At 38.9% G+C, this 15,824-nt stretch overlaps 1 protein-coding gene and 1 non-coding gene across 3 annotated transcripts in view; one reads left to right on the plus strand and one right to left on the minus strand.

Annotated features, from left to right (window-relative positions):
* MRPL48 (mitochondrial ribosomal protein L48) overlaps window positions 1-15,824 on the minus strand; it is a 46,253-nt gene that overhangs the window by 7,194 nt on the left and 23,235 nt on the right. For both annotated transcript variants that reach the window (XM_045555500.1, XM_045555499.1), the window contains exon 5: window positions 5,763-5,932. In XM_045555500.1, coding sequence (XP_045411456.1) covers window positions 5,763-5,932 — 170 coding nt within the window. The remainder of the gene's footprint in view (window positions 1-5,762; window positions 5,933-15,824) is intronic.
* LOC123643058 lies at window positions 8,011-8,117 on the plus strand. Its single transcript, XR_006736634.1, has one exon. It is a non-coding gene; the product is annotated as a U6 spliceosomal RNA (small nuclear RNA).

Here is a 15,824-nt window from a genome sequence, read left to right on the forward strand (position 1 = left end):
CCCTTGAGACAGAGTCTTACTTTGTCACCCCAGCTAGAGTACAGTGGCATCATCGTAGCTTACTGGAACCTCCAGCTCCTGGGGGCTCAAGTGATCCTCCTGCCTCAGCCTCCTGAGTAGCTGGGACTATAGGCATGCATCATCTGCCTGCCTAATTTTTTCTATTTTTAGTAGAGAGGGGGGATATTGCTTTTGCTCAGGCTGGTCTTGAACTCCTGACCTCAAGTGATCTTTTGCCTCAGCCTCCCAGAGTGCTAGGATTACAGGTGTGAGCCATCATGCCCAGCTAATAAGGACCTAACTTAATGAGGTTCCCTCAAGAAGTAAAATTCAAGATGATGCCTAAGAAAAAAGTAGGGGTTATAGTTAGTTGAAGGGGGAAGAGTAGTCTAAACTGAGCATATGCAAAGGTCCTGAGGTAGAAAGAGGCAAAAACAAAGGCAGTGTAACTGGAGGAAGAGGGAGAGAAAATGTGAAGAAAGGCAAGCCACATGAAGAAATTTTATTTAGATCCTAAAGGAGTAGGAAGCCATCGAAGGATTTTAAGCAGGAGAGTGACATAATCTTATTTCCATTCTAGAAAGATCACCCTAAATGCTGTGTGGAGAACTGGAAGAATCAAGAGGTAGGAAAAAAAAAAGGGGAATTCAAATCCAGACCTTGCCACTTATTAGTTATAGGAATTATAGGCAAGCTTCTATAATAATAACAACAATAATAATAGCAGCCAGCAGTTGCTGGGCATAGTTCTAAGCACTTTAAATATGTTAGCTCCCTTAATTTTCACTATAGTTTTTTTAGGTAGGTGCTTTTAATAACCCCATTTTACAGATGAGGAAACCAGGCACAAAGAGGTTAAGTATACTGCCCAATGTCACATGGTAAGAATGTGGCAGAGCAAGAGTAAAACCCAGGCAGTCTGGCTCCAGAGTTGATGCTTTGATCCACTATGTACAAGATGCTTGTTTGAATTAAGTAAAATAATATACAGAAAAAGTAATTTGCTTTATCAGAGTGGTAGCTGGTGCTCAACAAATGTTACTGCCTTCCTGCCTTCACTGAAATGCAGCCAGGGCTTTTTACAGCCAGGTTTTTAAAAGCAGCATCTTTTTTTGTTTGTATTTTTTTGAGACAGAGTCTCGCTCTATTGCCTAGGCTAGGGTGCCAAGGCATCAGCCTAGCTCACAGCAACCTCAAACTCCTGGGCTGAAGCAATCCTCCTGCCTCAGCCTCCTGAGTAGCTGGGACTATAGGTGTGCGCCACCATGCTTGGCTAATTTTTTCTATTTTTAGTGGAGATGAGGTTATACTCTTGCTTAGGGCTCAGGCTGGTCTCAACTCCTGAGCTCAAGTGATCCTCCTGCCTTGGCCTCCCAGAGTGCTAGGATTACAGGCAGGAGCCACCAGGCCCAGCCAAAAAAACAGCATCTTTAAAGAATCCTTCTGAAAATTTAAAACACTATTCCAAGAAATTGATCCACTGTAGGTATGACAGTAATATTCTGTGAATGACATTTAATGCCTCTTTGCCATCACAACCTCCAGGAAGCTATCTCTAATCCTTGCCAGCTGGAAAAAAAAATTCTTCATTAATTATTAATAACAATAACATTAGTTACAGAGTGTTTACAATGTGCCAGTGTCTATGCTAAGTGCTGTCATGTACTAGTTCATTTAATTTTCAGAACTTAAAGAAATAGAAAAATTATCATCCCCATTATATAGATAAGGAAATGGAGATTCAGAATTTCCCAAGGTCATATTGCTAATAACTGGTAGAGCCAGAATTTCAATGTAGGCAGTTTGATTCCAGAGCTTGTACTCTTAGCCACTTGTTATTCCAAGTATGGTCCACAGACAAGCTGCAATTAATAAGCTGAATGTCATTAGTTCATGACAAGATAAGAAGCATACACTAGTCACCAGATATACTGTTTAATTTAGCCAACTCTTTTTTTTAACAGCAAGACTTTCTTCATGAGGGAAGCAAAGTATGAATGTACATTTTGGCATAAGCTCCCAATATCTTCTTGGAGTGGTACTTGAGAAGCAGTGCTCTAAATTAACATGCTACTCTGCCTCCTTGAACTCTCTTTGCACTTCGTCTTTCACATATCACCTTCCACATTATGTTATAATTATGTCTCCTGGTGTGTATGTATGTACGTGCATGTCTGTGTGTGTGTACTGTATGTGTATATACTCTCTGAAATCAGGGAGATTCACCCTAGTATCCTCCATTCAGAATGTCGAGTGTAGTGCCTACCATATTGTAAGAAGAGGCTCAATTAATAGTTTCCGAATTAATTAAAAACACTTTCATGGCTGGGGCCAGTGGCTCACACCTGTAATCCTAGCACTCTGGGACGCCGAGGCAGGCAGATTGCTTAAGGCCAGGAGTTTGAGACCAGCCTAAGCAAGAGTGAGACCCTGTCTCTACAAAAAATAGAAAAATTAGCCAGTCGTGGTGGCATCCACCTGTAGTTCCAGCTACTTGGGAGGCTGAGATAGGAGGATTGCTTCAGCCCAGGAGTTGGAGGTTGCTGTGAGTTACGATGACACCACTGCACTCTAGCTCTGGCAACAGAGAGAGACCTTGTCTCAAAACAAACAAACACTTTCATTAAACTTTAGGAAATGTATATACACCACCCAACTGAATTGTGTAGTCATATTCAAGAGTCTGTGATTCTTTCAACAATGACTGAATATCTCCCAAGTGGCAGGTCTTGTGCTAAGTACTAAAGAAAGAAAGAACACAGTCCCAATCTAGAGGGAATGCACAGTCAGAGGGAAGGGGAACTGACACATGAATAGATCATTACAGCCCAGAGCACTAAGTGACATGATAGAGGTGTGTGTCAAGTGCTGAAAGAGCAACCAACTCTCTGGGGCATCAAAAAGAGATAAAGCACATTTTTAGGCTTAATAGAATTGAAGTACTGTCAGCTGTGAGAGCTAAAGTCATAGCTTATTATCAAATCTTCTACAGAGCACTTTGAGCACAGTTGTACTCTAAGTTATAAAGGTTTAAAAGTTCAAATTTGGCTTAAGGATTTAAAATAAGACCCTATAGAACTAATAATACTGGAGTTAGGGAGAACTGAATTTAAATTGAGGCAACTTACTGGTTTTGTGACTTTTGGGCCTTCTAGGCCTTGGTTTCCACATCTGTAAAATGGGAATATACTAATATCTAATGAGTAAGAAAGTATAATTTTTCCCATATCCACATATTAGGCATGTACTACCTTATACAATGGCAAACTATCCAAACTATTATTTATTAAATATTTTTCTTTTAAATCAACTCACTTTTAAAAAATAAATTTTAAAAGGAAACTTGGAATGTAGAACTTGAACTCTCATAATTTGCTGGTGAGAAAGTAAAATTGCACAAACACTTCGGAAAACAGTTTGGTAGTTTCTTATAAATTTACATATACTACACTTAGCATTTGACACAGCAGTCACACTCCTAGAGAAATGAAAACTTACGTTCTCACAAAAACCTGCACATATTTATAGTGGATTTATTCATAATTGCCACAAACTGGAAATGATACAAATGTCCTTGAATCAGTGAGTGGATAAACTGTGGTACATCCTTTCAATGAAATGCTACTCAGCAACAAAAAGGAACAAACTACTTCATATAGGTAACAACGTGGATAAATTTCAAACACATTTTGCTAAGTGAAAGAAGCCAGACTCAAAAGGAAAAATACCGTATGATTCCATCTATATGTCATTCTGGAAAAGGCAAAACTACAGAGACAGAAAATAGATCCGTGGTTGCCAGAGACTGAGGGTGGGAGTTGGGATTGACAGTAATCAAGACAGTGTGGTATTGGTGTAAGCATATATATATAATCAATGTAACAGAGTCCAGAAATAGACCCACACATACATGGTCAATATATTGTCAACAAAGGTGCTAAGATAATTCATAGAGAAATAAAATCTTTTCAACAAATGGTGCTAGAACAATTGGATATCCACATGCAAAAAAAAAAAAGGATTTTGATCCATATCTCACATTATATACAAAATAATTCAAAATGCATCACTGATGTAAATGTAAAACTTAAAACTATAGAACTTCTAGTAGAAAACATATGAAAATATCTCTATGAGCTTGGGTTAGGCTAAGATAGACAGACAGATAGATTGATTATTGATTGATTGATTGAGACAGGGTCTCGCTCTGTTGCCCAGGCTAGAGAGTAGTTGGGTCTTCATAGCTCACTGCAACCTCAAACTCCTGGGCTCAAGTGATCCTCCTGCCTCAGTCTCCCAAATAGCTGAGACTATAAGGCATATACCACCATGCCCAGCTAATTAAAAAAATTTTTTGTAGAAGCAAGCCTTGCTACAAGTACCCAGGCTGGTCTCAAACTCCTGGCCTCAAGCAATCTTCCTGTCTTGGCCTCCCAAAATGCTGGGATTACATGCGTGAGCTATGATGCCCAGCCAGATTTTTAGGTATGATACCAAAAGCACAAAACATAAAAGAAAAAATTGGTAAATTGAACTTCATCAGACTTAAAAATTCTGCTCTTCAAAAGACACACTGTTAAGAAGGCAATAAGTCACAGAAGGAGAAAAATATTTGCAAAACACATATCTGAAAAGGAACTAGTATCTAAAAACAGACAAAGAATTTTCATAACTCAATAATTTTTCAAAAACCCAATTTTAACTTTTTTTTTTTTTTTTTTTTTTTAGAGACAGGGTCTTGCTATGTTGCCTGAAACTCCTGGGCTCTAGCAATCCTCCTGCCTCAGCCTCCTAAGTAGCTGGGACTACATGCCTGTACCACTGCACTTGGTTCCAATTTTAAAAATGGACAAAAGATTTGAAGAGACACATCATCAAAGAAGATATACAGATGGCAAATAAGCCATTTCTCCTCTTCCTGGTCAGCACTTGGTATTGTCTATTTGTTTTAAAGCTATTTAATAGGTATATAGTGGTATCTCATAGTGGTTTTAAGCAAAATGTGGTGTGTATAAATATAATGTAACATTATTCAACCTTAAAAAGGAAGGAAATTCTAACATACGCTACCATATAGACTAACTTTGAGGACATTATGCTAAGGGAAATAAACCAGTTACAAAAAGACAAGATTCCATTTATAAGAGGTAGAGTAGTCAAAATCAGAGACAGAAAGTAGAAGGGTGGTTGCCAGGGGCTGGGGGGAGGTAGGAATGAGAAGTTACTGTTTAATGGGTATGAAGTTTCAGTTTTATAAGATGAAGAGTCATGGAGGTGGATGGTGGTGATGGTTGCACAACATTATGATGTATTTCATATCACTACACTGTACATTTAAAAATGTATGGTTAGTATGGCAAACTTTATGTTATGTGTATTTTATCACAATTAAAAAAAAACTTGTAAAAACATGGATGAATGTCAAACACATTATGCTAAGTGAAAGAGGCCAGACACAAATAGCTACATACTGTGTGATTCTATTTACATGATATTCTAGAGAAGTTAAAACAATAGGGACAGAAAATTGATCAGTGGTTGCCACGGACTTGAGTGGGGCAGGGGAAGGAGAGTGACCATGCCAGGGCAGCAGGGAATTTTTTGGGTTAGTGAAACTGCTCTATATTTAGATTGTGGCAAACTGTACACCTAAAAAGAGTGAATTTTACTACATGTAAATTATATCTCAAAAACCTGATTTAACAAAAAGCAGATCATGCTACCCACACCAAGAACATCCCATACAAAGGCATCCTTCATACCTTTCTTCGACTTTAATGGAGAGATGGTTGCAGAGGTGGTGAACATATTGGGCATAACTCTCTGCCAGGGTCATGTCATAAGCAGTCAGGTGAATGTTTAAAACACCATATTCATAATCTGTCCCCAAATTAATGGCTCTCACTTCTACCTTTCCTCTCTTCTTCTTGGGCTAAACAGAAAACAAATAAAAAGAGAAAGAAAATAAATCAAGGTTTTGTATAAGAAATTCTAATAATACCACTTTGATATTAAAATAGTCTATCTTTCAAATAAATTTGTTCACCATTTTTCTCTCAGGTTACCCCCTACGTACAAACTGAAGGCTCCTGGGAAGGAACAGGCAGCTTCCCAGGCCAGTTTGGGCTGTGACATCAGCCAAAGCAAGGAGAGACAATATTGCTGTCATTATTATTTATTTTTATTTTATATTTTAAAAAGCCAGTCAAATTTAGCAGTGGGGGGTTGAATACCAACTTTAGTGCCACTAATGTTAATAAGTTGCTGTCGTTACTTTAACATGAATACACGTGATTGTCTTCTGCTGCTACTTTGTTTTGAGACTCACCTCCCGTCTCTGGCCTTCTGTTTCTCAATTTGTAAATTGATGGGGTTATGCTAGATTAAAATATTGTTAATCTAGAACCCATAGATGGATTTCAAGGGGTCTATGAACCCCAAAATTTATACGCAAAATTTTACGAGTGCATTTTTCTGAAGAGAGAATCCTTAGCTTTCATCAGAATCTTAAAGAAATCAACAGCAAGGAATCTTAGCATTAGTTCTCTTCTAGCCATTCCAGCTCTAAAATTCAACAATTGTCTACACACAGCCTTCCACTTGAGAACTGAGAGATACAATAACTATTTGATTTCCTTGTCATAGAAGATATTGCTTCATTACATATTAACTTGTGTAGGTTGATATAACAAGTTAAAATGAGGCAGGCCTGGGAAAAGATATTTCATACAACATAGGTCAGAATGAAGAAAGCTTCTCAACTGAAAATAATCTAACCTAAATGGCCATCAAGAGGGAGACTTGTCAAATAAATTATGCAGCTGTAAGCAGAAATAAAGCACTTCTTTATATGCTGATATGGAAAGGTGTTTAAGATAAATTAAATGATAAAGGCAAACTGTAGAATAATGTTTTCAAAATATTGCCACACATATAAAAAGGGTAGGTAGGAGAGAACAGATGTGTGTGTGTGTGCACGCGCATGCATGAGCATGTGTGTAATTACAAACATATTTATTTGCTTGCATATTCAAAAAATATCTCTGGAAGAATGTATAGAAAATACTACAATCATTGGATGCCTGTGAGGGAACTGGATGGCTAGGGAATAGAGGTAGGAAACAGAATTTTTAACTACTTTCCTTCTATATTTTTTGAATTTTTAATACTGTAAACTTTTATCAATTTAAAATTAGAATCTTAAAATCTGTTTTTGTTTTTGTTTTTTTTTTTGAGAAAGGGTTTTTACTATGTTGCCCAGGCTGGTCTTGAATTCCTGGACTCCAACAATCCTTATGCCTCAGCCTCCCAAATAGTTGGGATTATAGGTGTGCACCACCAAGCTGGGTTCTACTATGTTTTTTTTTTCTTTTTGAGACAGAGTCTCACTCTGTTGCCCAGGCTAGAGTGCCATGGCGTCAGCCTAGCTCACAGCAACCTCAAACTCCTGGGCTTAAGCGATCCTCCTGCTTCAGCCTCCCGAGTAGGGGACTACAGGCATGCGCCACCATGCTCGGCTAATTTTTTCTATATATATTTTTAGTTGGCCAAATAATTTCTTTCTATTTTTAGTAGAGACGGGGTCTCACTCTTGCTCAGGGTGGTCTCGAACTCCTGACCTCGAGCCATCCTCCCGCCTCGGCCTCCCAGAGTGCTAGGATTACAGGCGTGAGCCACCGCGCCCAGCCTATTTCTTTACTCTTTATTCTGTTCCACTGGACTATCTGACTATCTAGAGATGATACTACATTGTCATAATAATTGGATATTTAGAATAAGTCTTGACATGGGTAAAAATAGCTTTTTTAAGAAAAAAAGGAGAAAATTTATCTCTACTTATATGTCTTAAGTTACCTCTATCTAACAGCCAGCAGTCTAGTGGGTTCACCAGCAGAGTTGTTCTTGACAGAGTACCTGGAATGGTTTCTCCACACCATTGCTCTTGAGGCCAACCTACAAGAGCAGGAAGCCAATTTGGGGAAGCAAGGAGAGGACAAAGAAATGGGCCTTGTGCTCGCTTTGGCAGCACATATACTGAAATTGGAACGACACAAAGAAGATTAGCATGGCCCCTGCACAAGGATGACATGCAAATTTGTGAATTGTCCCATAAAAAAAAAAAAAAAAAGAAATGGTTCTTTCACAAACCAGTAATATTGATAATAGATAGGCCTGATCTCACAGAGATATTTTGAGAATTCAACAAAATACTATGTATAAAGTGGTTAACACAATCTGTGGTACACATTTAAACACTCAATAAATATCAACTTTTATTATTATTTGCATTTTTATATTCCTCATATCTAGCACAGGGCCTGGAAGAGAGAAAACATGTAATGAGTCACTATTTTAGAATTTTAGAACAGGAAAAAATTTTGAGATGATTTTGTCCTGGTTCTTCATCCTCGCAGGAGAAGCATATCAAGCCCAGAGGGATTAAATATGTTCCCCAAAGTTATACAGCCAAATAACACAGATCCCAGGAACTAAAACCCAGACCTCCTGACCCTCAGTGCAGGAAAGTTTTCCACTGCAGTCTCTGCATTAGGAAAGTTCTTAACAGTGGTGGCCACCCCAGGGTGCTAGACCTTGCTATCAGTGAGAAGCTATCCTCTAGAGACCAACCATCAAGGTGCAGGAATTTGGCTGTCTCTTCTTCAGAGCCTGCCACATCCGTGGCTAAATGCAGCAATCAGGACTTCTCATCATGACAGTCAGCTCTGCAGTCAGAGCTATGAAGAATGCTAAAGTCAGAATGCAATGGAGAGCAGCTGAAATTTTCCAGCACAGAGGGGAGGAGCTTCTCTGAAGCCTGTAGGAGGCTTTTCTTAACTGAGGAAAATGCCAGGGCTCTTCAAAGGTGTTGCTTTAGGGGAACAAAGAAAGAAAGCTGACTCTAGTGTCCCTCTTGGCATCTCACTTGCTTTTCCATGTTGGCCTAGATCTGCCTGGACCAATCCACATAATCAGGAGCCCATTGTGATATTACAGTATATATTTCAGTTCTGAGCCAGGGCACAGCATAGCCAGCAAAAGCTTAGCTGTGTATAATATCAGACACCAGTTTCTGTAATTTTACCTGCACAATTTTTCTCACATCCATCCTGTCTTTCTATTCCTACTGACTGAGTTCAGGCCTTCCACAAATGCCATGGGGAGCTATTAAACACATCTGTGCAAAGCATGTACATGAATAAAGCTGTGGTTTGGGAAGCCCATCCTGATGGGACATGGAGGACAGGCAGGCAAGGAAAGGAAGCTAGAAGAAAGGTGGTAGGGAAGATGGACTACTGTCCACCATCAAACCTTGGCACTCCTATTACTGGCCTGGATTCACTGTGGGACGGCCCAGGGTAGCCATTCTTAGGTCCCTCTGTAGGATTGCACTATCCTCCCCGAATGGACCATGGGATAAATTAATAAACCACTTTTGTACAGAAATGTTCACATTATTACCACTAAAACTTAGATCCTCTGAAGGCAAGTTACTTGTCCAAAGTTACTGAGAAACTTTGCTGGGAAAGAGCACATAGAGAAAGGAGTCAAATTAGAATCACAGGCTATTATAGCTGGACCGGATCTTAGAGTTAATTTAGTCTCTCCTTCCTTCTTAGTTTTATACAAGGGGAAAGTTGAGACCCAGAAAGGAGAAATGACTTGTTTAAGGTTACAACAGTTAGGAAATGGTACTTTGTGTGTAGCCAGAACTGGAAGCCAGGTCTGTGGCCCCAAGACCAGGCTCTCTCCTCTAACACAATAGTATCTGCCTATCACTGTAAGTAGCATTCTCCAGGGTAGGAACGGTGGGAAGGAACTGCATCATCCTAATCCTCAAACAAAAATGCTAATATGCCTGCAGCATATTCAGCTTCCAGAAATTCTGGTAATGAAAATAACAAAACTTACACCTAGGGACTTGAATGATTTGGTGATGGTATTATGAACAGTCCACAATGAACTGTGAGGTGCATGCAGATCAAGCAAGTATGTTTATAACTCAGTGTCATACACTCAGGAGACATACAGAAGGCACAGCCTGGTGCTGCATAAAGAGCACTAGACTGAGATGGGAGCCAAAGAAAATCTGGACTCAAATCCTAACTATCTGCTTAGTCACTACATGACATTGGGTGACCTCTCTCTCCAGGCCTCACTTTCCTCATCTGTAACAGCTAAGGTTATTGTGAAGCTCAATATAGTGAATTTATATGAAATGGAAATAGCATAGATGTTAGATGAATTCTGAACATCGTCAGTTCAAATATTAGCTCTGGAAATTACTAGCTACTTGGGCAGGTCATTTAATCTCTCAGTCTGATTCCTCAAACAGGGTCTTTAATAATCATAGGATATTCTGAGGATTAGATAAAATATACCATTTCTAATACTATACAATGAAATAATGTTTTTGAAGCCTGGCACACATAGTAGTTATAGCACCTGATATATGATACTCAATAAATTGTATTTTAAAAAGAGGTTGAGGCTGGGCGCGGTGGCTCACACCTGTAATCCTAGCACTCTGGGAGGCAGAGGTGGGAGGATCGCTCAAGGTCAGGAGTTCGAGACCAGCCTGAGCAAGAGTGAGACCCCATCTCTACTAAAAATAGAAAGAAATGATCTGGCCAACTAAAAATATATATAGAAAAAATTAGCCGGGCATGGTGGCACATGCCTGTAGTCCCAGCTACTTGGGAGGCTGAGGCAGTAGGATCGCTTGAGCCCAGGAGTTTGAGCCTAGCTCACAGCAACCTCAAACTCCTGGGCTCAAGCGATCCTTCTGCCTCAGCCTCCCGAGTAGCTGGGACTACTAGCATGAGCCACCGCACCCAGCCTAAAAAATCTTTTTAAGACAAACTTCTAAGTTTTAAAATAAAGTTATTACTTAGCAGAAAAGTTAAACAGAGATATAGTGGCTCCATATTTTTTTATCTAGTTATTATAAATTTAAAAAGTCAAAAATAAAACAAAAACTGTCTCTTAAACTAATTACTTTTAACCACAAATGTCTGTCTGTTGGACACTCTTTAATCAACTCTCATCCTATGACTCCATATATACCTACTTTGTCATACAAAACAGACAAAAGCCCCAAGTTTAAAACTACATCACCTTAAAAAACAACTACCACTGACCTATAAAATGCCCTCTTAAGACAAAACAACTTTTAATACATAAACTAATACGTTCACATATTTCTTCAAGACAAAGCCCTACAAAACTCCTAAAATCATTTCTGTCTCTATATTATAAAAAACATCTCTATAAAACAATATTTCTGTAAAACAACATGTGCTTTCATAGCATCCCCTCCGTGTACGACACTATCACTTACCACATGTGTTCACTGATTTCAACAAATAATTACTGAACACCGGTGATGAGCCAGGCTAGGGTTAGCATTAGGGATATGATAGTAAATAAGACAGCCATAGTCCCTTCTCTCTGAAGCTTGTAATCTATTGGGAAAGGCATATACAGAACAAGTAATTATAAGGAAATGTATGTTTTGAAGGAGGAGAATAGAGTGTTGTGGGATTGTAAAAAGAGACTAATGCTATCACCATCGTCATCATCACTACTTATGGGCACTATGTTTCAGACACTGTGCTAAGTACTTAAAATTTTCTCATTTAGCCTATTTTTCACATCAACATTGGAAAGTATATTTCCTACTAAAGCCAAGGAAATTGTGGCTTAGAAAAGTTAAGTGATGTATCCTAGGATACACAACTAGTAAGCATCAGAACTGAATATTTAACACACTGACTGCCACACTAGAAAAAAAGTTTTCCTTGGGACCCTGGTATTTTATTATGAAAACAGAATAAAAACTTAGAAAACAAAACGATCCTTTCTATTCAATGAAAAATTTAACGAAAAACTAAATGTATTGACTTCAATTCATTTAATTCACGTTCTTAATTTGTCAATATTAATTGTAACAATAAGAACATCAACAAGTAAGATTTTCACAAACCAACTGCAGGTTCTTGCCCCAGTTTTGCTTCACCAGGCCCCAGGCTCAAAACCAGCATGAGTTAAATACAAATCACATGGCAATTAACGTGTTAATTCAGGTCTACCTAATTCCAAAATATTTCTCATAACCTCTGTCTTTTCTTCTAAGGACAGGTGTAAAGCCTGCCAGTTTCCTCAATGTCTATTCCCCTTTTTTCTCTCAACAACAGAATTGCTGGATTTTAGCTGGACACATGACCATTAACAACAAAAAAGACATTTCCCAGCCAATCTTGCAGCTACGTATGGATATGTGACAGTTCTGGCTAGTGTGGTACGGGCAGAAGTGACGTATGTAATGTCTTAAATGTACTCTTAATGGGAAGAAACATGCCCACTGCTTCCCCTTTCTCTGTCCTGCTGGTTGGAATGTGAACATGATAGCTGAAGAGAGAGCAGCCATCTCAGACCCCAAGACAGAAGCAGTATGATAAGGCTGGCAAAACAAACAGCTGGAATATCTACTTACACTTTTATGTGAGAGAGATATAAACTTTTATCTTGGTTAAGCCCCTATTATTATGGGTCTATTATGGCAGCCAAACCACTATTGCAATTTATGTAAGAAAGTACTATGTCTCATTCATCTTTCTATTCCTAGAGCTCAGCAATATTACATGTTGAGTTCAATTAAACTGAATTCTAGTTCTGCTTCTGTCATTTACTAGTCATATGTTCATTGAGAAATTACTCATGCTCCTCAGTCAGTTTTCTTTTCTGCCCTGCCTCCTTCATAGGATATTTCTTGAATCAAAAAGCATGGTTTTCAAATTTGTTCTGGTTGCAAAGGACCTAAAAAAACATGTTTTATACAGTGAGCTATGGTTGTACCACCACACTCCAGTCTGGGTAAGAGCGAGACCCTGTCTCTTAAAAAAAAAATAATGTTTTTCTTTGTGAAACACCATGAAATACACATCAAATCAATGTACTTTCATCAGGCATAACGAAGACTAGCAGAAAATATGGATATATTTTATAAATGGAGTTCCCTGCCTCTCAAAAAATATGAAAACATATCTGAGTTTCTCTGTTAGTATTTGTTTTCATCAAGTAAAACTGATGGAAGAAAAACTTGAAATTTAGAAAATTCTATCCATTCATTTAATGTTTTTCTAAAATGGGGAAGGCTGTTATCACTAAACTTGAGGAGGGGTTCAGCTCCAGGACCACCAGCGAACCAAGGGCATATGGGTTACAAGGCACTGAGATAATGGATGTTAAAGCACTTTGAAAATGAAAAGGGATCATTACGGTTATTAATGTCAAACATGAATCCATCTAAAAATTTCACACTGTTGTAGTTTGGCCAAACAGGTGAGACTCCCACTAAGCTAGAGACTAGGGGCTCTAATGGCATAGGCAAAGAGTCAGGTCTTCACTGGGGTCATTACCTGTGCCTGGAAAACCCCTAGGGAACTTTGTTATGTTCTTTACAGCCCAGTGTTACCAGCTACCCCAAGCAACTGGACACTCCTAGAGGAGTGTCCAGTTCAACTTTATATACCCAGTACCAAGAATACAGGTGGCATTTAATAAATGTTTGCTGAGGTGAACTCTGTGACACCTTCACTGATCCTTTAATGAAAAATTGCTTCCTTTTTAAAAGAAATATGTATTATTTTTTTAAATTAACAGATATGTTGGGGCATGGTGGCTCATGCCTGTAATCCCAGCACTTTGGGAGGCAAGAGGATTACTTGAGCCCAGGAGTTCAAGACCAGCCTGGGCAACATAGTGAGACCTCATCTCTAAAAAAAAAAAAAAAAAAAAAAAAAAAAAAATCCAAAAAACTAAAAACCAAAAAAAAAAAAACCTAGCTGGATGGCACATTCCTGTAAATCTTAGCTACTCAGGAGGCTGAAGTAGGAGGATTGCTTGAGCCCAAGAGTTCGATGCTGTGGTGAGCTATGATCATGCCACTGTACTCCAGCCTAGGCAACAGAACAAGAGCCTATCTTTAAAAATAAATTAAAAAGTATAATAGAATAAAATAAAATAAAATTGACAGATAAAATTGTGTGTATTTACCATGTACAACATGATGAGAGAATTGCTCGTCTTTGCTCTCTTGATGTTTACTATATTCTCCTAATAAAGCACTTACCAAATATATTTAGTACATTTTTGAGCACTAACTTTCCGAGCAGGCTGTATGCTTTTTGTAGAAAGAGACCACGTCCATTCACCTGAGCATCATCGGTATTTAACACAGTGCCTGGCATACAGTAGATGCTCAATAATGGTTTTTCTTTTCAGTGAGTTATAAGAAATAGATTTGAGGTAAAACATCAGTGCTAGTATAAAACAACTCTCCCTAAGCCAGTCCTATAATATTAATACATGTCTAGCCCTACTGTCACTAGACCAGCAAAACTTTTTGTTCCCAGGAAGCTAGCACTGTTACCATAAAGTAATTCTGACCTGCTGATTTTTCTGGGAATGATTCCAATCTCCTTACAGACTTGTGGCTGTGAGAGTTTATCTATATATGGGTGCTACAATAAAATAAAAAGGTGTCAGAAATGGCAGACGCTTCCTCTATATCAACAGTAAAAGGAGCATGAAGTTTCCAAGGGAAAGATAACTTGATTCCTAGTGGCCATTCCATAAAGAGAAAGAAAATTACCTTACTCTCTTGCTCCAGAGCCTGGGAATGAGAACATATAACAAACTGACAGCAATTTTTCTTCCCTCCATTTCATCTTCCCACATCTTCCTCTTGGCAATTCTCTGATTATTGAGCTGTTATCACCCCAAGATTGGAAGATGGATTAGCAGTTGAGGGCAAGTAAATGGTCTTGGGAGAAATGAGCTGGTGCTATACAAATGTGAATGACTGTTATTATTTTTATTTCTATCAAATATAAATCAATCCAAAACATCTGAAGCCTTTTAAATTCAACAGAATGATGCAGGGCCTTTGATGGAATAATGACATCTACACATTGAGACACAGTGCTAGGTCTGGAAATATGCTCTGAAATGTGATCCCTCACTGCCACAAGTCAAGTTGGGTCTTACACAATAAGCACCACAGAGAAAAAAGGAGGGATATTTATCCCATACAGAGGAAAGAACATGTGCAAAGGCACAGGGGCAGGTGAGCATTGGTGTATGAGAAAACGTTCCTGAAACATAGGTGCAAAAAGGGAACTCTATGAGAAGGAGGTTGTGTCCATACTGTGAACTGGAATACCACATTTGCTGTCATCCCCCATGCCGCCACCCAAAAGGAAGCTTCATTTTTATCACTCCTCCTATTACCTCCTCAGAGAAGCATCACGGACTAGGGCATAAGATGGGGGGATGGGAACCAGGTTATAAAACAGGCCATGCAAGAAAGAGATAAAATCAGTATTGACAGGAAAAGCTGAGATGAGGTAGATACCACCTTTGCCTCCAGGTTCAGAAGTCATACAACTGAGCGTGGGACCTTTGGAAGGCAGAATGAAGGGATTACACCAGCAGAAATGGGACAAGAGCACTTTGTGAGAATTAACTCTTGTTTCATGGATGTTGGGCTCAAAAGAATAGGGGAGCCAGACTGAGACCCAGATAGGAAAAAACGGGAATCTGGCTACTTATTGTTTTTTCTAGGCTCAGGAAGAAAAAGAAAGGAGGCCACACAAGATTTCTTCTAGTTTATCTAGTCCAGTTCCCCAGGGGGATAAAAGAGACAGGGACTCAGGACAGAGCCTCTGTAAACAGGTAGATGAGAGCTTTCATTATGCTGTTTGTTCCATGCAGGAAGCCAGGAGCCCAGAGCAACTTCCACCAATACCTAGCACTACTGTACT

The sequence above is a fragment of the Lemur catta genome, chromosome 7, assembly GCF_020740605.2.
Source record: "Lemur catta isolate mLemCat1 chromosome 7, mLemCat1.pri, whole genome shotgun sequence".
In the NCBI taxonomy this organism is placed as follows: Eukaryota; Metazoa; Chordata; class Mammalia; order Primates; family Lemuridae; genus Lemur; species Lemur catta.